The sequence below is a fragment of the Cucumis melo genome, chromosome 8, assembly GCF_025177605.1.
Source record: "Cucumis melo cultivar AY chromosome 8, USDA_Cmelo_AY_1.0, whole genome shotgun sequence".
NCBI lineage: Eukaryota > Viridiplantae > Streptophyta > Magnoliopsida > Cucurbitales > Cucurbitaceae > Cucumis > Cucumis melo.
This window is the reverse complement of record NC_066864.1, coordinates 975,085-1,000,892: the sequence shown is the minus strand read 5'-3', so window position 1 is coordinate 1,000,892 and position 25,808 is coordinate 975,085. Positions and strand designations below refer to the sequence as shown.

At 30.6% G+C, this 25,808-nt stretch overlaps 3 protein-coding genes and 1 long non-coding RNA gene across 4 annotated transcripts; 3 read left to right on the top strand and 1 right to left on the bottom strand.

Annotated features, from left to right (window-relative positions):
• Positions 1 to 3,917: 3,917 nt before the first annotated feature.
• On the top strand, positions 3,918 to 6,266 carry LOC103484361 (9-cis-epoxycarotenoid dioxygenase NCED2, chloroplastic). Its single transcript, XM_008441403.3, has one exon. The coding sequence runs from the start codon at positions 4,122 to 4,124 to the stop codon at positions 5,919 to 5,921; it is 1,800 nt and encodes a 599-aa protein (XP_008439625.1). The 5' UTR covers positions 3,918 to 4,121; the 3' UTR covers positions 5,922 to 6,266.
• An 8,010-nt stretch (positions 6,267 to 14,276) lies between these two features.
• LOC103484360 (uncharacterized) lies at positions 14,277 to 18,449 on the top strand. Its single transcript, XM_008441401.3, has 5 exons — positions 14,277 to 14,690; positions 14,787 to 14,898; positions 15,031 to 15,123; positions 16,179 to 16,379; positions 17,980 to 18,449. The coding sequence occupies exons 1-5, from the start codon at positions 14,380 to 14,382 to the stop codon at positions 18,208 to 18,210; spliced, it is 948 nt and encodes a 315-aa protein (XP_008439623.2). The 5' UTR covers positions 14,277 to 14,379; the 3' UTR covers positions 18,211 to 18,449.
• Positions 15,855 to 18,505, bottom strand: LOC127150593 (uncharacterized). Its single transcript, XR_007823052.1, has 2 exons — positions 17,922 to 18,505; positions 15,855 to 17,805 (listed from the first exon to the last, which is right to left on the bottom strand). It is a non-coding gene; the product is annotated as an uncharacterized LOC127150593 (long non-coding RNA).
• Positions 18,506 to 21,391: 2,886 nt separating this feature from the next.
• On the top strand, positions 21,392 to 23,403 carry LOC103484359 (protein TIFY 5A). The gene is made up of 2 exons (XM_008441400.3): positions 21,392 to 21,717; positions 23,036 to 23,403. Exons 1-2 carry the CDS (start codon positions 21,514 to 21,516, stop codon positions 23,228 to 23,230), a joined length of 399 nt encoding a protein of 132 aa, XP_008439622.1. The 5' UTR covers positions 21,392 to 21,513; the 3' UTR covers positions 23,231 to 23,403.
• Positions 23,404 to 25,808: the final 2,405 nt, after the last annotated feature.

The following is a 25,808-nucleotide window of genomic DNA, read 5'->3' as shown; positions in this document are numbered from 1 at the left end:
AATTTCCTCCTAATATCTCAACTTGTCTTTTCTCTTATCATTACTCAATCAACAAACACACACACACACACAATTACTTTTCTTAATTATTAATTAAACACTTCTCAAATCCCGACCCGAAAAAGAAAAATAATAATAAGCAAATTATTATGGATTTTTTTTTTCTTTTGTGGGGGGATTTTATTATTATAATAGATGAAGAGAGGTGTGGAAGGAAAGCTAATAAAGGATCATATGGGATGCCGAAATGTGCCAAAAAGATCCCACAAAAAATTAAAAAAAAAAAAAGAAAAAAAAAAGAGCTAGAATATTTAAGTATATATAATATAAAATGTAAGAGAAAAAGGAAAAAAAGAAAAAAGTAGTTCGATAAACCAATTATTTGATAACAATAATAATAAAAATAAAAATAAAAATAAAAATAAAATAAAGAAATAAAGAAGAAGGACAGGTGGATGTGGTTAAGAATGTTGGATTTGTTTAAAGAAGAATCGTAAGGCCAAAAATGAGAAAGATATCATTATCAAAATCCCAATCTATTTGCTTCCTTTTAAATTGATGATAATGATCATGACCTTGACTCTTCTCTTTCATCTCCTTCCCCCCACCCTTGAGTCATCCATGACAATATATATTCATTATTATTATTATTATTATTATTATTTCACAAATATATTTATATATATATATATATATATATATATATATATTTATGTAGAATTTGAGAGTTGTCTTTTGTGTCTCTTTTGGCATATTCGGACCTTCTTATCACAAACTCTTTACAAAGAGATGAAAAATGTGAACCTTATTGCATCTATACACACACACACAGTATATCATATCGTATGTATTTCATCCATTACTACCTTTGCCACTCAAAATATTCAACTGTATACATGTGTATCTCATACACACAGGGTTTAGATCGATTGAGATTTCGATTCGCAAAACCAACTACGACCATGTTAATATATTGTTGGTTAAAAATGTCACTTTTTTTTTTTTTTTTTAGTTTTACAACAGATATTGGCATGGAGATTCAAGAAAAAGTAGCGAATTTAAATTAGTGATAGCGTATGTTGGTACATAGATTTACACATCTAATTTCAAGAAATAGAGAAAAAAAATTGTAGTTATTAACTTTTGACCCAAGAAATATTTGTTGAAGTAATGTTCAAATCTAATAATTAAAAAAAGAAAAGGTAATTGATCTTAAGGGCCGAAAACAAGTTAAATGGAGATAGAAAAAAAGTCGAAGATTTTTTTTAATCATTGATGGTAGATATATATGATTAGTTTATAGATTCAAGCATCTAATTCCGAGAGAGATGCAAAAAGAAAAATAATTAATTTTAATGATAGAGAAAAATTCTCGAGATTCAACATCTAACTTACGTAAACAAACAAACATAAAAAAAAAAAAAAAAAAAAAAAAAAAAGAGAGAGAGAGAGAGAGAGAAAGAGTAGATATAAATGGTTAAATTACTACCATGTTAGCAATATCTTAATTAATTAATACAAGAGATTTGTAACCTAATTAATCTCTTTTAACTCTCAAAAAGGGGAAGATTGGATATATTATTTAATTTAAACACGACCTTTTAATAAGTTAAAATATAAATTTCCTCAATTAAAAAAAAAAATCATAAATATAAATCAATGCTTACATTAGTTTAGTTTAGATATAATTAATAATTGATTGTTATTAATTAAAAGAACAAACCCTTGATCTTTGATTTAATTAGACACTATATCTTTATTCTATGACATTAAATTAGTTAAAGGTATGAAAGTCGAGTGGATTTATTTATTCAGTTATTAAAATAATGCATTTAGAGAATATTTAATTATAATAATGTTACCCAATAAAACATTCACACGTTAACCCCAATTAAAACATTAATAATCTCCTCCTACTAACTTGATAATCATTGTGTTTATTAGTACTCTTTTTTTTTTTTTTTCTTTTCCTTCTTCTTCTTTCTTTGTCTCCTCTTACCAAATAAACATGTCTTAATTATTTCTTAATCTATTTCATAAAATATGTTTCAAATCTTACCTAAATTTATAAAAACTAACCATTATTTTCAGACTTAGATCATAATAGCTTTTATTTTTTAATTTAAAAAAGATTCAATTATTGTTTCGTATCATGATTTAGACGTACATAGTTTAAGTACCAAATAATGACACATGAATACGTCATTTGACTATAAAAACGGATTTGTATTAGAGTGAAGACACATGTCCCGTAAATAGGGCTTTTAGTATACACTTGAAATAAAATCCATTAAAAGAAACTTAATATTATAGTTTTTAAATTATTTTCAAGATTGTCAAAGTGAACATAGCTTAGTAGAATTGATAAGAATCCATTTTAAAAAAAATTACGAGAAAATGAAAAGAATATCCGTAAGATTGCGGCTTTGCTAACATTTCAGTATAAAGTTAAATATAGAAAATGGACGAAAAAGAGATGTTACTTATTAGATAGAGCCAAAGGGAACACAAAGCCAAGGACGACCCAATCACTTTCATTCTTTGGGTCCGGCCGCCGTAGGCAGCGGTGCCGTCCCTTTGGTGGTGGACCACGGCGGACATTGTCCAACCGCTAAAATACTTATTATTATTATTATTATTATTATTATTATTATTATTATTATTATTTTGAATGTTCATCAAAATTATGGACATTAATGGGCTTTGAAGGGACCCGAAGGGGAGATCAAGTTGAATGTTATTGTCATAATAAATTTTTGACACAAATTGTTTACAATTATGATTCATGAAAATTACAGTTCATAAAAATCTTTTAGATTTCTCCCTCAATATATATAATAGATGGGGGGAAAAAAAGAATAAATTAAAATCTTGACCAATTAATTTTTTGATATTGACACAAAAAGGTTATGGTGGCTTATACATATTACAAGGACGTTAGAACATAAAACTAATTTATCCATCTCCTTAAAATAATAATAATAATAATAATAATAATAATAATAATTAAAAGAAACGATATATATTCTAATCACTCCCCTTCTCAAAACAAAATCCATCTGATTACAAATTTATTTTGTTAAATAATAGTACAACTCCTTAACACACCAAAAAGAAATGGGGGAAGAAAATGAGTTTAAAAACTGAGAAAAGTGAAATGACTTTATTGATTAAAGAAAAGGAATAAAAAAATAGTTAGATGGGGTGTGGTGTGAGAATAGTGAAAAGAAAGAAAGAAAGAAAGAAAAAGAAAAGAATGGAGAGTTAAAAATGAATGAAGAAATGGAGGGTTGAGTAGGTAGAAAAGATAAGTTGCTAAACATGAAATAATTGTAAAGATTAGTTAAATAAATTATATTATAATAATAAAAAAGAAAGAAAGAAAGAAAGAAAGAAAGAAAGGAAATAATAAGAATAAAGAAAAATGTGAAAGGAGTGTCCAAAGTGATGTGACCAAGATTTCGTGGTTGAAAGCCCACCCAGAAAACGGCCACGTGGGTTCCGCGTGACGCCTTTGAGGACCAAACGCGGGATTTCCTCTTCTTTTTCTTCTTCTTCTTCTTCTTCTTCTTCTTCTTCTGCTTCTTAATCTTCCCCCTTTCTCCTTTCTATATTATTATTATTATTATTATTTTAATTTTGAATACAAACGTAATAAATATAGTTATAAATATAAATATTAAAATAAAATTAGTTAAAGAGGATTGAATTGAAATGGAAATGGAAATTGAAATTGGAAAAAGAAAAAGGGCTTTCAATCCCCCCAAGTGCCTTTTCCACAAAACAACCACGTGATGTTGTGTAAGATGTCTGAAGTGGACCTCTCCTTTTTTTCCCCTTTCTATCACCGCCCCCACTTCCTCCTCCCTATTTATACCCTCATTTTCTCTCCTTTTCTTCTACAAATTCTCTCCTTTTTCTTTTTTCTTAAATTTCCCCCCTCTTTTTTTTTCTTTTTTCTTTTTCCTTCATTTTTTAAATATATATTTTTATTCTTTTTTTTTCCTCTTATTTCTATTTCTCCTTATATTTTGCCTCCCTCCTACTACTACTACTACTACTACTCACTCACTCACTCACTCACTCCCTCCCTCTCTCTTCTTTTTTTTTTTAAAAGCGCCATGACGGCTCCGCCTTCTCCCTTACTCGATCATTTGGGATTCCTAAATTCCACCAAATCCAATTTCCCTAATCTCAATATCAATCATCTTAAATCCATTACAACCCAAAACTCCATTATTCACTCTGCTCTTCATTCTCCTTCCGTTCTTCGTTTCCCAAATCAAACTACTACTACTCCTCCTCCTCCTAATTTCCATAAATCCTTGTCTCTCAAACATCAAAAATCCCCTACTGCTCCCAATTGGAATCTCCTTCAAAAAACTGCTTCCATCGCTTTAGATATGGTCGAATCCGCTTTAGTTTCTCACGAGCTTCAACACCCACTCCCTAAAACCGCCGACCCACGTGTCCAAATCTCCGGCAACTTTGCTCCCGTCCCCGAACAACCCGTTAAACACAACCTCCCCGTCACCGGAACTATCCCCGATTGCATTAACGGCGTTTACCTTCGTAACGGCGCCAATCCTCTCTTCCAACCAACTGCCGGCCACCATCTCTTCGACGGCGATGGAATGGTTCACGCTGTCACTATCAATCACGGTTCCGCTAGTTACGCTTGCCGGTTCACTCAAACCCAACGCTTGGTTCAGGAACGCCGATTGGGGAGACCGATTTTTCCTAAAGCCATTGGGGAACTCCATGGCCACTCCGGAATCGCTCGCCTCTTACTATTCTACGCGAGAGGAGTTTTCGGGTTGGTCGACCATAAGAAAGGAACCGGAGTGGCGAACGCCGGTTTGGTGTATTTCAATGACCGGCTTTTGGCGATGTCAGAAGACGATTTGCCGTACCACGTGCGTATCACGCCTTCAGGTGATCTACAAACCGTAGGCCGTTACGACTTCGATAAACAGCTTCATTCCACAATGATCGCTCATCCCAAAGTGGACCCAATTTCCAAAGAACTCTACGCCTTGAGCTACGACGTGGTTCGTAAACCGTATCTCAAATACTTCAGATTCTCCCCTAACGGAATCAAATCAAAAGACGTTGAAATCCCAGTTGAAACTCCCACAATGATGCACGATTTCGCCATCACGGAGAATTTCGTTGTGATTCCCGATCAGCAAGTGGTGTTCAAGCTTCAAGAAATGGTGAAAGGCGGATCGCCGGTGATATACGACAAGAACAAGAAATCCCGATTCGGGATTCTGCCGAAAAATGCGACGGATTCAAAGGATTTGATTTGGGTGGAATCGCCGGACACGTTCTGTTTCCATCTATGGAATGCTTGGGAGGAACCGGAGACGGAGGAGGTGGTGGTAATTGGGTCGTGTATGACGCCGCCGGATTCGATATTCAACGAGTGTGAGGAGAATCTGAAAAGCGTATTATCGGAAATCCGGCTGAATTTACGGACGGGGAAATCGACACGGCGGGCAATAATTAAGGAAGAGAAAGAACAGGTGAATCTAGAAGCGGGAATGGTGAATAAAACCCGTGTAGGGAGGAAAAGCCGGTATGCGTATTTGGCGATTGCAGAGCCATGGCCAAAGGTATCGGGATTTGCGAAGGTTGATCTGGTAACAGGGGAAGTAAAAAAACATATTTACGGAGGTAGAAAATTCGGTGGGGAACCATTCTTTTTACCGAAAGATGAAAATTCAAAGGCAGAAGAAGAAGAAGATGAAGGGTATATTCTGGCGTTCGTTCATGATGAAAGGACATGGAAATCGGAGGTACAGATAGTGAACGCAAAGGATTTGAAAGTGGAAGCTACAATAAAATTACCATCTCGAGTACCTTATGGATTTCATGGGACATTCGTTCAATCGAATAACTTACAAAACCAAGCTTAATTCACACCATTGGAGGAAAAGAAATTAAAAAGAAGGAGAAATTACCAGAGGGATGACTTAGAGACAGGTCCCCGGATTCTCTCCTGTTAGCATTAAAAACTGAACAACTTTTTTTGTTTGTGATTTCCTTTTCTTAAATTTTTAATTTTGAGTGAGTGATAGATAATTTGAAGACCGAAACTCAGCTTGTAGCTTTTGGACAGTTTCGTAGATTTGGAGCTCAGCTGGTTTCTGCTGTTTCTTTTGTTTCCCTTTTTTTTTCCCTCTCTCTCTCTCTCTCTCTCTCTCTCTCTCTGTAAAAACAACAAATTATATAATCAAATCGTATTTACATAAACGAACCTTTTTGGGTCTGTGTTGAATGCTGATTTGGATCCTTTTGGAAAATTTAAAAAAAAAAAAAATGAAATTGGAGAAGATAATATTAAGAAGGAAGAGGAAGAAAAGGAATAATGGAATGGGACATTTTGTTTGGGGGGAGAGTGGGGGATGTGGAGCCCAGTTCATGCAAAGGGAAGTGATGAATTTAATTATATTTGCCTGTTTAGGTAAATTTTGTTTTAAGTAAACAAAAAGGGAATTGTGTTTGGGAAATAATTAATAGTAATAGTAATAGTAATACAATTATAGAAACATCATTAAAAAAAACAAAAAACAAAAAAGAACAAGTCGAAGAAGTTGGAAATTTTGTGTCAAAGTGGTCGGTTCTGTTGGTAATTCTATTCCACGTTTCCAATACGAAACAAACAGTCTTCGTTAAAAGCTTTTAGTCATCGTGTCACATTTTCAAAATAATAATAATTACATTGTGTTCATGTAAACTCTCCCCTTTCTTAACTACGTACATATTAATAAATAATAATACAAAAACATCCTTAATAAATGTTTTCTTAACTCTCTCTTTCTTTAAATAATTACATTTGTTTTTCAATTGATCATCCACTTTAAATAAAAACAAAATTTCACAAATTGGTACCATCTTTCCATATTCTGAAACCATCAACTATGTAACTGTATTTTTGTAAAATTAGATAAAGTATTTCAAATAAATATAAATGGTAATCAATGTTCAAAATCATTCTCTTCCTTACAAATTTTTAACAATTTATACATCATATACACACACAACACATAGTGAAATCCTACGTTCATTCTAGGATGATGTTGTTTCATTTAAAACATTCACACGTGGAAAGAACCTTAAAAGAAAACGTGGGTACTTAAATATTTTCAAAAACTCTTATAAAATTTCATGCAAAATTAATAAACATAGTTGTCTAAATATATCAAACACTTATACTTTTGGTCATCTACAATTTGAGACATTTGAAGATTACAATGATCTTAAGTCCCAAACAACAAAATGACGGTTCCTTTATTATTTTCTTCCGTCTCTACTTAAAACAAAGTAGGTAAAACATGAAGTTTACATATTGGAGTTTACCAATAACTTTGTATTTGTTTAATACGTCATTCATAACCTCTAAATAAAGCAATTGAATGAATATCTTTCCATTATTCTAGTTTTATAATTATATTAAAAAAAATTGAAATCAATAGGTATAATTAATTAATCCCAAAGTTTGTACACATATTTTAAAATCTTAAAGATATATATTGATATTTTTGTTGAAATTGGAGTATATGAAACTAGGAAGACAAATGGGGAAGGGGACAATCCAATCAAAAGCTAACAATTTTGTTTGGATCGTAGAAGAATGAAAAGGACAGTGGTAAGAAAATCCGAGGTGTCTTTTCCACAAAATTAGAACTAATAATAATAATAGTAATTTGCCGAACATTAAATGTTAGCCATATATAAGTTTTATTAATTTTAGTTGTATAGTAGAATGGGTTTTTTCTTTTTAGGTTAAATCAATTTAATTTTTTTTCGTAGGGAACAAAAACAACACTCCCACTTGCCCTTTGTCCTAGGTTGTCCATAAAAGTCCACAAAAAGAAAAGAAAAAAAAGAAAAAAGAAGACAAATCTCCTCCTCTTTTCCCCCCCTCTCCTTCCCCTTCTTTCTCCTCCATCTTTTGACCCTAAAAACCCAAAGAAAGACTGTTGTTCTTCTTCTCCATTATATTGGTGAAAAACACACAGAGACAAAAGATCCATTATTCAATATTAAACCAAAAGGGGAAGAAAAAAGTTACAAAATTCCACCGACCCATTTCCACCAATTCCAATTCATGCAATTTATTTTATTTTATTTTATTTTATTTTATTTTAATTTCCTTTTTTCACTTTGTTTAGAGTATAAGTTTGAGGGTGAAGTCGTGAGTTTGTTTGTTGGGGGCAATCCTATTCAAATTATTCCTCTCCCTATAAATTAAACAAATAAAAGCCTAGTGAATTGAGCCAGTCAGAATGAGTAAAAAGCCAACTTTCGACTCTATCCCAATCTGTTGACGAATACATAAACAAAAATAATCATAAATAAATAAATAAAAAAAGTAGTTTAATTTATTATTGTTATTATTTAAAAAAAAAAAAAAAGAAAAATGAGAGGATGTGGTTGATTTATACTTAGAGAAGGAAGCTAAAGGATGAAAACAGGCTTTTTGCAGGAGTTGGAATTAGTATTCGCAGTCTATACCCATTCGTCTAATTTCCATTTCTTTATGATTTCATTCATTCATTCATTCATTCATTCAATCCCAAGTAAACCAAACTCTACAAACTAAAAAACAAAACCAAAATCTTTTTCTAAGTCCTCACCTTCCTTTTTTTTTATAGAATCAATAACGTGATATCTGATAAGGTTTTCATTCTTCTTTTTTTTTTTCTGTCTAAAAATTTTCACCCACACATTTTTTCCATCTAATTTGGCGCATTCTTAGCCTCAAGTTTTTGTTTTTCTTATTTTAATATTCAAACTCAAACTCCCATTTTTCATATTTCTAAGGTCTCTGTTTCTTTCTAAACCTCACACTCTCTAGAATGTTCACTGCCTTTCTTTCGTTTTTTTCTCTTTATTTATTTAAACTCTATTATTATATTTATAATATATGCTTCTTGGGAATTATGCATTCAATAAATTATTCAATTCTATTGGCTACCTCTGATGATGAGAGAGTAAAGTTTGGATTTTTATTTTTGTGGCTAAATGGGGTTTTAGTTTTTTAGTCGAAATTGATGCCTACTAAAGCTAATAACCATATACCTAAGTCCTCCCTCCACAGTTGCTATACCAACCTAACACACGCAACTTCGTCTTTCAATATTATCCAATCAATTTCTATTGCTCCTTTTGATTTTTAGGTCTTATGTTATGTTATTGTTTTTTCTTTTACGGCTTTACGAACGGGGATAACGTCAATTTTTAAATATACAAAATGGTGTGAAGACAAAGAGATCGATCCATTTGAATCACATGGGTTGATTGAGACAGACAAATAATGTAATAATATATATTGTTAGGTAGATGATTAATTATCAGGTGGTGGAATGATATCCATTCGTCTTAATGTTGTTTTTTTTCTCTCCAAACTATAACGTTTAGTTCGTTTTCCTTAACCATTGATCTTTTTGTCTTATTTGTTTATTTACTTTTTTTGCGTTTACATTGAGAAAACACTAATAGACATAGCAAAACATAAAAATGAATAGATGAAGATATTGTTTATAGATTATATTATAAAATTTAAAATTAATTGGTTACCAAACTATGATCTTTGACTGTTAACACATACATGTTTATAAGTTTTATTTGTTAAAAATTACTGCAAAAGTACCAATCTATACAATTAATTAGCTCTTGGATGTTATCAATTTAAATCTTACGTAATTTATATGTTGATTTATTTTTTTTCATTTAAAGGAGACTTATATTTATACGTTCGAAAATTTATATTCACGTATTTAAAATAAATATTGTAATCGAGAGTATAGATGAAAATTACATAAATAAAATGACTAGTTTGTGGTTTTAATAGAAAGCTTAGAACTATAAATTGATACTTTATTTACTTGTGTTCTTTTTATGTTTTTATCTTTGTCAATAGTGAATTTTGCATAAAATTTGTTTGTAGCCTTTACAAGTAGACTTCTATTCTGTATTCCACATCAACTTTTTTGTGGGTAGGAATGCATATTAATTAGTGAAAATTTTACATACTCATTTTGAAAAAAAAAACATTAACGATAATTATTAAAGAAAGTAATTATGTATTAACCCATTTCTTAATTTATCTTCTTATTCAAGTCAAACAACCTACGTAGAATACCATTACATTAATCTAAATATTTTTTTGAATATATATATTAAAATAAGCTTTGAATTTAAAAAATGAAAAAAGTAATTAAATAGGAAAAAATTGACGTATCTGATCGGACAATGACCCTTAGGCACGGGAGTAACGGAGGGGGGGTTAAATGGTCAATTCAGAAAAAAATAATCTACCACTATAATTAAATAAATTTCCACATTTAATTAATGTACGTACATTATGTCATGTATTACGCGTACTCTTATAGTACTTAATTTAATTTACTTACTAATAAACAAAAATTTAGTGAGTGAATGGGCATCCTGCTTTGTCCACTCTCAAAAAAAAAAAAATAATAATAATAATAATAATAATAATTTAAAAAACAAAACATTTGGGAGTTTTTCCCCTATGAAGCTGACGAAATTGTGAGTAATTGTTTGAAAACTAAATTCAGAAGAGAGAAAAGGAGGGAACATCCCCCAAAATGTAAGGGGAGAAGAGGGATCAGGTTCAATGTAAAGGGTTTGTGTGTGTGTGTGCGTGTTGAGTGAAGAGCATCGCCATATGGCTATGTTGTTTGGGGTTCCTCATATTTAACAAACAACAACACACGCCTTTCCTTTCCTTTCCTTTCTTTTCCTTAACAAAATTCTGCCGTTTCACCTATCCAAAAAGCCCTCTCACGGCCACGCCCTTGCTTTTTGCTTTTCTGTCATCATCTTCATTATCACTCCTTACCTTCTTCTTTTTCTAAATTTGCATTTATTAGAAGGACGAAAAGCTAGACATTCCCAAATTCATACCCATCTCTCTCTCCCTATTTTATATATATATATATATATATATATATATATATATACAATCAATGCCAACATTTCTGGAGACACATATATCCACACTTTTATCAATCAAATAACTACTCATTGGTATGGTTTAAATTTGTTGTGAGATGTTCGTTGAGTTCTTGAGTTTGAAAATGAAATGTTATGTAATAGTATATGTGTTGATTAGAGGGAATAAGAGAGAGAGAGAAATTAGATATATATACAATGAATATGGTACATGTATACAACACAAAACTATTTGGATGAATATATTGTTGGTTAAGAGATAATGTATGATATTAGAAAAAAGGGCCACTCTTTGACCTTATTTTCACCATTCTTCCCTTTTTCTTTTATCAAAACCTTACACACACACACACACACGTATATATAAATTGTTAGCTTTCCCATATGGAATCATATATATCATATAAGTTTGGTGAATTTGTTATAATAATTGTTAATTCTCACAAACATTATTCAAATTCTATCTACATTCTATGAATCACAACAAACAAATAATTTTAATTAACACAAACTATAATACCAAAACACTAACTAATAATATATCCCATATAATTTTGGTTTTGTATACGACTTAATTTCACATGATCACTTGTTAAAATGCATACTTCATGTTTTTTAGTATAGTATATTTGAACCATCGACCTCTTGATTTTAGACATATAAATATTAATTAAGTTAAGTTGTTACCGACCAAAATACTCTCAATAATTATATCATTTGATGATGAGAATAAACTTGAAAATAAATCTTCCAATGTATAAGCTAACACCAATTGTAATAGACATTAACATGAGGTCAGATAAGATGCAACCATAGGTTTGGCATTAGAATTTTATATTTTCATGTAATATCATGATGTCGGACACTTTAAGATAACGTGATAATAAAAAAAAATTTGAAAGATTCAACCCTTTCAGAAATTGATAGGTCAAGACTAAACAACGTCTACGTTAGAGATCCAATTTTTATTGAGATGTCGAATGTCGAAAGACGAGGCAGTAGTAAAAGAAACAGACAAGGAAAGTAACATAAACAACCTTTCAAAAACTGGATAGGTTCGTAGTAGGAAGTAATATGGAGATGCCAGACATGTTAAGATGAGGTGGTAGTAAAAAAGGCATAACAAGTAGGATAGCATGATGCAATGGTAAAAAAAAAAGAGAAGGGAAAAAGAAAACCTTTCAGAGATTGAAAAGTTAAATATAATACAAAATGGTTTTCTGTTGGTAGGGAAAATATCTCAACAAATTATTAATTAAACTGTGTTTACACTTTTGGGTTTTAGATGATGTGGAGAAAAGTGACGAAAACGTCAGCGTTTAGACCAAAATATATATTCAATTTAAATTTGGTAATTATTTCTCCCCCTACCTAAACCCTTTACTGCCAACTAATTTAGTAACATATCATTTCTTTTTCTTCTAATTTTTATCAAAGAAAATAAAAAAACTAATTAACAGTATATCAAACAAAACCCTAATAAAAACAGGATTGAACCAAAAAAAAAAAAAAAAAAAAAACCAATTGGAAAATAAAACAAAAATAAATGGACCTACAAGATATTTAAATATATTCAAGAACAACATCAAAATGAAAAGGTGATAACATTCCCCTTCTTGTGGCAAGTCCAATCATTTAAATGACCAAACTACCCCTACTCCCAAAAGACATTTTTTTTTTATAAATAAAAATCAAGAAACATGTCAAATATTCATCAAAAATATATATATATATATATATATATATAGTTGCTTTCAATATGTCAATATGTTACCATCCATTATATATATATATAATCTAATTTCATTTTGTGTTCAAGTATGTGGGACCATCACCCCCTTTTCCCTTCAATCTCATCTTATTGTAAAATTCCTCATCAAACTTGTTCTTCTTATATAATTGATAATCCACAAGCACATACATTCAAGGTTTTTTAGGGTCTCTTTCACCTCAATAGAAAGATGTCAATAGAAAGATGTCGATTATTGATTGGTTTGTTTGCGAATCTTTACTTTCAATGTTATTTTTCAGATATTTAGACTATAAATTAAATTTAGCTTTCTACTTTCTATACCATATAAGATCAACATCCATTGTTATGTTTATTTTCTTAAAATATCTATAGGATATTTTGTTCTATTTTTGTTATTGCAACAATGGTAAATATGCAATTGGATATTTGCTGAGGGGAACAAGCAAAGATATATATATATATATATTTCAAACTAATTGAATGAAGATTTTTTTTTTTTTTTTTTCTATTTCCATGGAAATTAGAATTACATAAAACAAAAGTCATATTAGGGAAAGAGTATAAAGTTTTAATGTGAAGGTGAAGAATTATTAACGGGGCCATTGGTCTGGTGGTCGCCGGACAAGATCATGCACCGACCAAAGAAAGTTTGCCGGAAAAGTGGTCGGCCGACAATAAAAATGAAAGGCCCCATTTATGATAATAATATACATACAAAGTTGTGTTTGAACATTTGAGCTATCACATTTGATATGTTGGTATATAGTATTATGTGAGATGATATTTATATCAATCAACATCATCATCTTGTTCACACAAACGCCTTTTTACATGTTGGTCGTCGACACAACATACTCACATTTCCCATATTCTCATCAATCCACTTGTTCAAATGTGCATGCCCCAGTACTACCATTGTCCACATCCCATTTAATGATCTTCTTCTTCTTCTTCTTCTTCTTCTTCTTCTTTTCTACTGATAATTTTCAACATAATTTTTGAATTAAAAAATTATCTCGATTAATCCACTTTATATTTTATAAATTGTTTCAATATTTTACCATTTTATATGATGTCTTACTAATCCCAATAAATTAGCATCACTGAAACATACCTAACCATAACATAACTTACTTCATTCTACAAACATAATAATTTTAATATAAAACATAAAAAATTTCTAAATTGTAGGAAAAAATATAAAAAATAAACTCGATCAACGTAATATGATTCCATGAATTTATAGTATATTTACATATAGCGTAAATGAGTATGGAAATGCTTGTAGTTCATATAATATTTTGTTATTATTATTCTGTTACTTTTTAAGCCCAGTTTGGGCTGTATCTTTTGATGGGCTTTGGGCTGTTTGCGGATTTCAAAACAAGAATTGCAAAAATTGATTTATATGAATAGATGAAAGTATATTATTATTTAATTTTGGAAAATTGGAACATTGGTTGGTTCAAAGCAAATTAGATTTTACCCTAAAATTGAATATAAGAAGAGGTTACGATTGATTGTTGTTTGTAGAACAATTGCATGTGCTCTCACTCCCTCGTCCGGCAATCTTAATATTATATATTTATATATAAAAGAAAGAAAAGCAATTGGTGAAGGAAAAGAGAGGGAAAAGAATGGAAGCGCTTTATCTCATTGGGTCCATTCTCACTACCTTCTTCACTTCTCTCCTTCTCTCCCTTATCCTCCCCTTCCGATGCTTTCTCCGTCGTTTCTTCTTAAGCTCCTCCCCCGTTTCCGGAATTCGATCAGATTCCGTCACATTATACCAAGGTATTGTTTGGCACCACCGTAGGCGTCCTGTCCACCATTCTTTCAACTACGCTGTTCGCTATGCCCTAATTGACCTTGACCGCTCCCCTTCTCCTCCATCTCATCATCTCTCCGCTGATGAAGCTCGCCGAGTTGCTTCTACCTCTGGACCTGTGTAATTTCTTCATTTCTCTCATCTTTATGTAATCATTTGTTCAAGCTGAATTTCTTGTGTTTTGAGTACTTGTGATAGCGTTCATGTTACGTTCAGATATCTTCTTACCATTCCAGCTAGTGTGGGATATGAACAAAATCCGTTGAGTTTGTATTACTGCTATCAAACTGAGGACTCTGGACAACACCTGAAGAAGTGCATAGCTGAGGTTCTTTTTTGGTGTTTCTGCTTCTTTTTTTTTTTTTTTTTCTTTTTTTTTTTTAATACTATAAGCATTAAGTCATGTTTGATAATGAGGTGAAGAAATTGAACCCAAAAGATTCTTGTGTTTTCTTGTTAGGTAACGAATACGCCATGGGGTGAGAGAGTCTCATTTGTTTTCAACCCTAATTCTGATTTAGTAGCTAAGCCGTTGCATGTCAGTCCTTTTATGGTAAGTCTTGCCAATAACAGCTAATAGTTCTTGCCTTTGATGGATGTTATTTTCAATTTGATTACACGTGAAGTAGCTTTTTAGATTCCTTATTTCTTTTTTCTTGATGCAAATCCTAGCAGCCAATGGTTTGATTTTCTTAGTTGGTCTTAACACAGCTGCTATTTATTAAGAACTGCTATTAATAATTAGATTGAAGTCTGCAGTAGATCCTTTCCGGTTAGGAATATCTTTCTCTAGGTAATGAAAAGTTATATCTGATTTATTATTGAGAGGATTTATTTCGTTTCAACAATTAAAGAGCAATAGGAGGTTATTACAGGATAAATAAACAATACTGAAAGTTATAGAGGCAGTGAAGTGGGAGATCGATAATATTTCATAAATAATTGCACAACTTATTGAGTGATAGCACTGTATCTTCAAGAAAATTTCTTGAGTTTAGCCGCCACGGCTCTGCACTGCTGGGCAAGGAAATTTTTTAGTACTAGCCATTACGTTAAAAACCTATAATTCCTATCTCGTGGCATCTGGTTTACTCATTAATGTAATGGGAGAAAAGTTAGGAGTGGATGCTTGATCATAAGTACCCTGTGCTGCTATCAAAATGCAGTTTAAGTGCTATTAAAATGATGACATTTTCCATCTACCCGGTACATCATATTTATATCAATATACAGCCTGAAGAATTGACCATTCATCATATCATGGTTTTTCAGTCTTGAAGTGAAGAAAAAATTTAGAATACATTCTTTATTTTATAAGTTGGATGGGTGAAGAATTTTTAGGATCAGGAGCAAATCTTAGTTTTCTGGATTGGTGATTCTGCGACTACTTCTATGTTTGGTATTGTGTTCCATTTAAAGATTCTATGCTTGGGAGAATTATTGACATTATCGCTATTTTTGTTTTTGAAAAATTTGATGTTCAAATGGTCTTCTACATGCTATTGTCTTGATCTCCATTCTCCATCACTGCCATTGAATTAGTTTGCTGTAGCCTTTCTTATTGTCACGTGTTCTTTACATTGTTAACCATTTTCAGAACAATTTCAGGACATGCATGGGAATTGGAGTATCAAATCAAGTGCTCCCGGTGATTATTTATATGTTGCAATCTCAGTTCAGCACCCTGAACTTGGTGACTACTTTTCTGCCACTTTGAAACTTAAAAGAGTGTCCCCATCGTTTGGATCAGATCACTCAAGTTTCTTTTACTTGATGCCGCATAAAGTTGCAATATGGATATATTGGCATGTAAGTAGAATTTTTGTTACTTTTGAATTCGTTATCAGGTGTCTTCAACACCTTTCTGTTTAAGTCTTAATCCAAATCAAGTGAACATCTCTCTTATCCAGAACCAGTTGATTAAATGCCTATCATTCCGCCTTTTATCTTGAATAAAATATACGCATACAAATGCACAAGGAAGAGTTAATTGCAAAAGAAGAATAGCTACAAAATGATCTCCAAACAAAGTACCAAGAAGAAACTTGAAAATTTGCCAATCATGCTTCCACCACCCTTTATCTATTGCAGTAAATCCATTAGTTTTCTTCCAGCCACAAAACCAAAGATGATGGTTTGATGGGATCATCGACATTTCTTTGAAGTGTGCTTGCACATAGTTTCAATTTTTTATTCTTAGCTGAGAAATCGAGGATTTGTTAAATGTTGAAGGTAGGAAACAATAGGATATTTTGTTTGTAGTCTCTCCATTTTATTAGTTCTTCAAGAAGACACTAACCAGCAAGAAAACTTACTCCTTACCTTTCCAACTAAAAGAGCAGGACTTTTTATTGCCAGTTAACCTTGGAAATAGTGATTTGAGCGAAAATTCAACTATAATATATTCACCTCTTTTTTATCTAACCCCTCTCAGTTACTGACAAGGAGTATCTTCTATTATACTCGTGATTATTAATTCTTCTGCCGAGGGATACAATAGCTCTGTTTCTTTAGTTCTCTTGTACACCCACTCCTCTTTATCATTCCTACACCAACTTGAAATTACTCGGTTTATTGAAACTCTTCAAATCCACTTGGCTATCATCAAGATTAGATTTCTCCTCCAATATTATTATCCATACTTAAAGTTATAACTTTGCCGGTTAAAGGAAGAAAAACACTGCTACAATTGATCAAATGGCTAAACCCTTTCCACAATCTTGCCACAGATCGGAAATCTTTCTGACCATATCTTTCACTGTCTCATAATCGGAGCTAACATTTTCTCCTTGGTCGAGCTTCCAACCTAGGCCATCTCTTACGTCTATTAGTAGGACAACAAAGAAAATGTAGTTTCAAGCCTTCTTGAAACAAGAATATCCTTTTAGCCTTCCCCGCAAGAAAGACCAAGAGCTTTGGTGCGTGTGAAAATCCAACCTATTTTATTTTTCTCCTTTCCTCCACTAACCCCACCTTTTACGACTTGAAAACAACATGGTTTATTGATCGACAGAATCCTGCCAATATCTCAATCTCAGGACCATGTTGTTTATATGGCTAAATGGCGTATATTTGCACTATATGATCCACTCATTTCTTTTCATGTCTGCTGAGTTCGGAAAGAATAATAATAATATGCTTGAATTTTCACTTTTTTACCTTTGTGAGACTAGGGATAGATCACTTTCAATCACATTTTACTTTAGATGAATGACTTTGAGACAAGTGCACTGAACTACTTTGCAAGTAGAATTCAAAAATATAATTTAGAATCTCAAGTGTGTAAAATTGACGAAGGATCAGTTCTAAAGTTAAAATTATATATATATAGATCGGATGTCCTAATCTTACATCAGTACGTGATTGCTCTTCTTCTTGATTATCTCTTCGGTTTGTTTGTGTACACCAGGCTTTCAAGCTATGGTGGAAAGGTGTCCAATTTCTTCAACATCCAAGGTATACTAACCCTTCATACAAGGTAGATGCTACTATCCGGGATCAACAACTTCAATGCTGCAAGGGAACTGGATCGAACGAAAATAATCAAGTATCGAAAATCGAGAACAAAGTAGATGGTAATGAAAGAATGAATGGAAATCGCGAGTTCATTTGGACAAATGCTAAGTGGCCTTGGTCTTAATACGGCGGCAGGTACGGAAAAAATTTGGATTTCAATTGAATGGCAGAAAGTAGGCAGATGAAGAGATTAAAAATAGCAAAATTCCAATTTATCCATTCATAGTAGTTCTCGTTGTATAACAAATAAGAACCGTGACCTCAATGACCTCATAAAACGATCTAAAAAGGGCAAATCAGAATTCGGAACACATTCACCCCAAAGTGATAGATTGGCCAAAACTGAGCCTAATGCCTCCTAAATCGGTCCAACTCTTCTCCCCCTGGTGGCGTTGCAATCTCTATCTTGGTAGTAATTCTTTGATTTACTATTTCTAGACATCTGGAAGCTTGTTTATTATAAATGGGTTTCTGTGATTTTGAAAATTAGAAATTGTTATGTTTTTGTGGGAAGAAAAATAAAGCAGAAATAAAACGAGGTAATAATAAAGTAAAGCAACATAATGAAATAAATAAATAAAATTCGGTTTGAGTAAGCACGTGTAAAATTAGGGTTTATTTGGCCTTTTTTTTTTCTTTCCCTTTATGGGATGCCCTTTGTCTTTACCTTTATTTAACAATAAGTCCCTACCTAATTGTTTCATTCATTATCTTCTTTACCAACTAGGCTTGAATTATACTAAACTAAAGTGCTTTCTTTTTATGGTAATTTGTACTCCATTTCTTTTCTTTTTCCTGTGCCATCGGGCTCTGGTCTATACAAAATTCATTTATCGATTTGGAAAGAAATAGTTTTTTTTAGTGCTTCAACAAGACTATTCTGTCACTTTTTATATATTGTGCATTCATTTTTTTGTTTTTGGTTTTAGAATTTTCATGTAGTTTCAAAAAACATAGATAACAAAACAACAAATTTTAGAGGTAGGAATAGGTACTCGTAGGCTTGATTCTAAAAAAGAAAAAAAAATTTAAAAATCGAATGATATCAAACAAAGTGGAGCTGATATTGTTCTTGCTTAATTTTCAACCAACTATATTTTATTTCACCTAAGTAACTTGTTTTTTTAAAAATAAAAAATAAAATAATAATTTGAAGTAAGAAATTTAAAAATCGAGTGATATCAATCAAGTGTAATAGTTTGTTTTAGTTATTTTTTCTTTAACTTATGAAAATTGAGGAGTATTATTTCTTTTTTTTAAAAAAAAAATATTGTAGATTTTCATACAAAATTAATTGTAAGAGTACATATATTGTTTTTAACCCTATATTTGAAACTTGTGAAAGTTGAAATGTATATTTTTTGGACCTAAAGTAGGAAATTTAAGTGTGTTTCTTTTCGTAATATAACCCAACGATAATTTTGGAGGTGATAAACGATGGTTTTTCATTACACACACCAATACATTTACTGTCACCCTCATTCTATTTCTCTTTGATAGTGTTGTAAATATATGAACGAAGGCCTTAGCTTAGGCCACCCTCTCTCTCTCTCTCTCTCTCTCTCTCTCTCTCTCTCTCTCTCTCTCTCTCTCTCAAAAATGTCTTGATAGGTAATCTAACTCCAAATACAGATATTTTGAGGAAAGATATTTATATAACACTAAAGACCCCAGTGGTTAGAAATATGAACTTAAAAAATATGTATTGTCCTTCCAGTTTTTTACCCAATCGTTCTTTCTGTACTTTTCTCTCTTAAAATAATATATACACACACACACACACACACATATAGTCTACTTGGAATGAAATAATATGTATTGAATGAAATAACATTGAATCTAAGTTTTTGTGTAAATAAAGTCATTAAGATGATATAGAAACTTTTGTGTTGATATTGTTTTTTTCTCCGATTAAGATCAATTTCCTTAGCCCAAATTTTTTAACTACCAACTTAAGTTTTTTTTTTTTACTTTTGTTTAGAGAAGATTTCAAAATAATTTTGATATTATTAAAACATATTTCTCCAATTTAATTACATTTACAAGTATTTAAATGCTATAAAAAAAATTGAAGTTAATGTCTATTAATGTTAATGAAATTAGAAAGAGAAAAGGAGAAGGAAAAATAAAAAAAAAGGTGTAATAATTGAGGAGTTGCCTAGATTGAATAATGTGCCTGAGTTTGTGCATTTATTAGTTTCTATAGCATTCATTCTATCTATATCATACTCACCACTTTCATATCGCATTCAAATAGTTTTAGTATTTATAATGTGTCCAAAAAAAATATTTTGTCTTTTTATCAAATTTTACTTTAAATTTCAATTGTATCAAATTATATTTTAAATTTTCGGTAATTCATCAAATAATTAAAATATATATATATATAAATAATATATATAATCTAAAATTAGACACCAAACAGAAAAAAAAAAAAAAAAAAACTTGGCGTTTCCACAATTTATTTGAAGGTTCAAATTTAATTTGTTTGTTTATCGTCATGAACTCATTATAGGGTTCTCTTATAGTCTTAATTTTATTGTTGATTAGTACAATATAACTTGTCGTGCTCAAAAGACCAATCTCTCATGTCTATTCCACTCTCCATAGCTGGATGTAACGTTGTTGTCTTGTGATATGTCAATTTTTAGTTTTTACTTTGTTTTATATTTCTCTTTTCAATAAAAAATAGATTATTAAGCAATTAAAAGTGTTGCAACTAAGATAAAATTAACATAAATTTTCTAGAAAAAAGATTAACGAAATTAGTATTTAAAATGTTAATTTTTGGTGATTGATATCATATTGTTCTATGTGATTGAGGATTTATTGTTGATTAAATGTTATCATAACGAATCGTGGACTAAATGATATTATTTTTAGTCATGATCAACTACAAAAATTAATTATAATTAAGCATTTTGTCACATTTTTCTTTTTAAATATTTAACTTATTTGTTTTAAACAACAGCTTTTAGTATTCTGTTTTTAAACATTTTATTAAGACTCTTTCACAAACCACATACAGAAATAAATAAACAAATAACTAAGTAAGCATTAATAATAATAATGATGAGTTATGGCATGGCTTATTAATAATATTGAATCATTATTAAGTGAGAGATAATTAGAAAAAGAAAAGGGACAAAAGTTGACGTGGAGAAGTGTAATTGGAGGAGAGGTAGTGGTGGCGGTGAGTTTGAGTTTACAAAAACAAAAAGCGGAAATCATTTATCACGTGCATTATTTATCTCCTTAAAACGACACCGTTTTAGCACCCTTCTCTCCTTAAATACTCCTCTTCCCTTTTTCTATCGTTTCTCACAAAATTCCTTTCTTTTTCTTTTTTTTGAAAATTCCCCGCTTTCCTGTTTCTTTTCTCCATAACCACAACGCACAAACAAACTTACTTCTCCAAACCATTCCCATGAAAGTTAATTCCACCTCTCTCAGAATGAGGCGAAACTACAACTTGGAACTTCGTCTTTCTCCCACCTACTCCTCCGCCGCCGCCGCCACCGCCTCCGTCTCCGGCAACCCCTCCCCCACCGCTTACGGCAGCCCTCAAAGCCAACAACTTACCATCTTCTACAACGGCCGGATCTGCGTCTGTGACGTTACGGAGCTTCAGGTAACCAAAGAACCAAAATTTCATTTCTTTTTCTTTCAACGTGGCTTCAAGTGATTGGATTAGGTGGCTGTGAGCTATGACAGTCGTCTTTGACCGAGTTCTAAATCAAATAAAATCGTCGAGCATGAAATATTCATGCGACAATCCCCGTGGTTAGGTCTCCTTTTTTTAAGCCGACACCGCGTTTTGGCTTTGATGACATGTCGTTTTCGTTCCTCTCTACCCAATTCTTCTACTTTAGAAAAAAGAAAAAAAAAACACGTTTTTTTTTATGTCTTCTTTTTATTTTTAATGATAATTCTTTAGTTAATCTTGAGGTTATCCTTTAGTTAATATAATAGTAATTATCTAATTACAAATATTATTTTTATTTTTTGATGTTTCAGAAGAATGTGAATTATTTTAGGAATAATTGCAAATGTAGTAATTATATTTAAAATAATTAAGTATATAACGATATTTTTAAAAAAATTACAAATATAACAAAATTTATTAAAATCTATCAATGATAGAAGTTTATGATCATGTAACAAATGTTGATCTATCACTGATAAACCATAAGAGTCTATCAACGATAGAAATCTATCATTGATAGATTTTGCTATATTTGTAATTTTTTTAAAATATTGCTATATACTTAATAATTATTCTAAAAATTATTATCCATTATAATTATCGATTATTTTAAGTCTATAATTTCATAACAAGCATCAACTTCAATTATTTTGTTTCATTTGGCTATCTTTTATTATTTATAAACTTTTTTTGGGTAATAATTATTGAGAAAGGAACTACTCCTGTCTTTCAGACATTAAAAAGAAAAAAAAAAGATATATATATGGTTAAAGTGATTTTGATTTTGTTATTTGGATAAATGAAAATTTGAGGGTTTATTTGATTCTTGTTTTTGTTTTTATTTTTTTCAAAGCTAATTAGGTTAGATATTTAATGTTTAAAAAACTTTATTTTTCATGTATTTTTGTTTCCATTTTTAGGTTATGATTTTAAAGAAGAAGAAATATTAAACGGTGCTTTATCAAACGTAATTATACATACATATATATATATACATACATACATACATATATATATACATACATACATATATATATACATACATACATACATACATACATACATACATATATATATATATATATATTGAATAGAAGCAATAAGAATTAATTAAGTAACAATTATCAAACATATTTCTAACCTAAACTAAAAAGGAAAATTGAGAAACCCCACGGAAAGGAGTCTAAAATATTATGTTAAATTTACATGTGAGTGATAGTATTTTCATTGATGAATGTTACAGGCAAGAGCAATTCTAAAGTTGGCAACCAGAGAAATGGAGGAAAATGGTTTGAGCGAAACACCATCACCGATGCTACAACAGTCTCCACCGCCACGAACTCCGACAACGCCGGGGCTTTCGATGAAGAAATCACTGCAAAGATTTCTGCAGAAGAGAAAGCATAGGGTTCAAGCAACTTCTCCATATAACCATTGAAAATATATTAAAACTAATTAAGGCCATTGGGGGCTTAAATCATGTGTTCTTAATCGTTTTGGTCCTTTTTTTTTTGTTTTGTTTTCATATTATATATAAATGATGTAAGAGGATATAAGAACATCTCTAGAGGCTTTGTAAATTACTATATATATCTCATTAGTTTTTGTTAATCTAACTCTTCCACTTCAAAAATTAGCTTCTTTCTTCACGTTAATTCATTTTTTTTAGATACCATATGCAAACTCACTTATACTACTCATTTTTCTGATTGGTTCAATTTTAACTATATTATCTTTCAAAAAATATATATTTTCCCTCTGACGACTATGGTAGAATAAAACTATGAGATGTTCCTTGAAAAAATATTATATCAATATCAACATGCACATAATTCAACAATATATGATTTATTTATATTACGATGGTGATATTGAAAATATTTGTTGATTTAACGTGTCTCTTTAACCTATTTTTCTATAGTAACGTAGTGCTCTTATTGATTAAAATGTTTCTTTTTATCCATAAAGGACTTTTTTTTTTCCTTTTTCATTTTTTACAAATATCTTAAAGTAGTGTATGATAGCAACCTTCGGACCACCTAGTGAATCATTTCATTTTTCAATAAACAAATTAATAAAAGTACATTATTTAGAGTTAGATAGAGTTTAATCATACCCTAATATATATAAATTATATTCTAAGCCTTAATTCTCCACCATCTATTATTAATCTTTATGGAGAAAAAGAAGATATAGTTGCGTTGGTCAGTCAAAAGAGCTATGGGTTTGATGAAATAAACCAATTTGGTCCATTTCTAAAGTCATTTCACGCATGTTTTTCAAGTTTATGAATCCTTTTTATTATTGTTTCAAATCCCTACTTCAATAATGAGTTAACAATTGTTGAACAATAAATTTAGTAGGTTGTTTGTAGGAAACGTGTTTTTATGTTTTTGTTGATATAACAATTACGATCTCAAAGAAGAGAGTATATCCATCTCAATTATTGTTTAATTTATCCTTTAGGCTTTCAATTAATAACCCTAAAAAATCTCTTCGAGTAAGTTTTTGGCTCATCGACTTCATAAAACCCTTTTAATTAATGAAGTTTGCGACCAACTTTAACCGTGTTTTTTTTTTGTTGTTGAACTTTGTACATTTATTATTTTCTTATTTAATAGGACGAGGTGAATTTAAAATTATAAAGGAATAAAAAAACAGAATAAGAGTTTGAAAATATCAAACAACTTTATTCTGTCATTTATGTTATGACAGATAATATCCTTAATCAATTGCTTTATACTTTCATGATACTTTCTTTACTTATTTTGTGCTATTTTAGAATTGAATTTAAATTGAGCATTATTCTTCTCCCTTTTTTGCTTAATTGATGAACACCTTACCTAATTTAGTTTAGATGAAGTAAACATTAATTAATTACTATCCCACTGATAGCAAGACGAGATTAAAATAGTTCAAATCAAAATACTAAGAGTTTAAATATGGGGATAAAAAACAAACTGATTATCTCCAATCTTACTAAATATCATTTAGCTGGCATCCGTGTTCAACAAAATATAATAATGTAGCATCAATTAAAGTAATACAAGCTCATGAAAATTAATGTGAAAAGTCAACATGATCATCATTGATCACTATAATTCAACACATTGTTTAAGACATGTTTTCTTCTTCCAAGTTCATGTACATCTAGAAATCTTTTTTTTTTTTTTTTTATGATTATTTTTTACCCCTCGTATGTACATATATAATGATGAGAATTAAAATACATTTTGAAAGTAAAAATTAGATATTGAAGAAAATGTATGAAATTCAAATAGAAGAATAAAAATTAAGCGAAAGTGAAAGTGAAAGGAATTTGGCGTCAAGAAATTGAAGGTGTGGGGACAGGGGATGAGACAAAAAGCATAGTAATAGCAATTGATATAATAAGTTGAAAAATGGGTGTAGGAAAAGACATTTAAGCACTATTATTCACAAAACGTTTTTCTTACCAATTTTTTTCACTCCATCTCAATTCTCATACTTCAAACTGTCAAATGAAGTCTAGATGAGTGTGAAATTTAATTTGCATCCCAGTCCCTCAATTTTTAAGCTATAACAAATTAGTCCTTCAATTTTAAAAAAATTATATATATATATATATATATATATTGTAAATTTGGAAAAAGAGCTAGAAGAAAAAAATAAAAGAGATGAGAACTCATCCTTGATTTGTTGATATATTCAACAATTAAGGATTGAAAGTTTCAAACGTTATATTTTAATTTGTATCGATTATGGATCGAAAGATTAAATTGAATTCCACCTTTTTTCTCGAATTTGAAAAGAGAGAATTGAAAAAACACAAAGCAAAAAAAAAAAACGGAAATAAAAGTATCTGTGGACTAAATAAACCCATTTTGGAGATGTCAATTCCAATTGATAATAAAATAATAAGAAAGTTATAGGAAAATTCCTAGAAATTTCAATTGGTTAAAGAAATAAATTTTATGAGGATTGAGATTCATAAATTTGGAATGTTTTTAATGTTTATATATAATATATCCTTTGAA

What these genes read in the sequence shown, in the direction of transcription:
- LOC103484361 (XM_008441403.3), top strand. Translation starts at nt 4,122, where the DNA reads ATGACGGCTCCGCCTTCTCCCTTACTCGATCATTTGGGATTCCTAAAT.
- LOC103484359 (XM_008441400.3), top strand. Translation starts at nt 21,514, where the DNA reads ATGAAAGTTAATTCCACCTCTCTCAGAATGAGGCGAAACTACAACTTG. An exon ending in GTGACGTTACGGAGCTTCAG is followed by an intron (nt 21,718 to 23,035) that starts GTAACCAAAGAA and finishes TGAATGTTACAG; the next exon opens with GCAAGAGCAATTCTAAAGTT.
- LOC103484360 (XM_008441401.3), top strand. Translation starts at nt 14,380, where the DNA reads ATGGAAGCGCTTTATCTCATTGGGTCCATTCTCACTACCTTCTTCACT. An exon ending in TGAAGAAGTGCATAGCTGAG is followed by an intron (nt 14,899 to 15,030) that starts GTTCTTTTTTGG and finishes TTTTCTTGTTAG; the next exon opens with GTAACGAATACGCCATGGGG. An exon ending in CAATATGGATATATTGGCAT is followed by an intron (nt 16,380 to 17,979) that starts GTAAGTAGAATT and finishes TGTGTACACCAG; the next exon opens with GCTTTCAAGCTATGGTGGAA.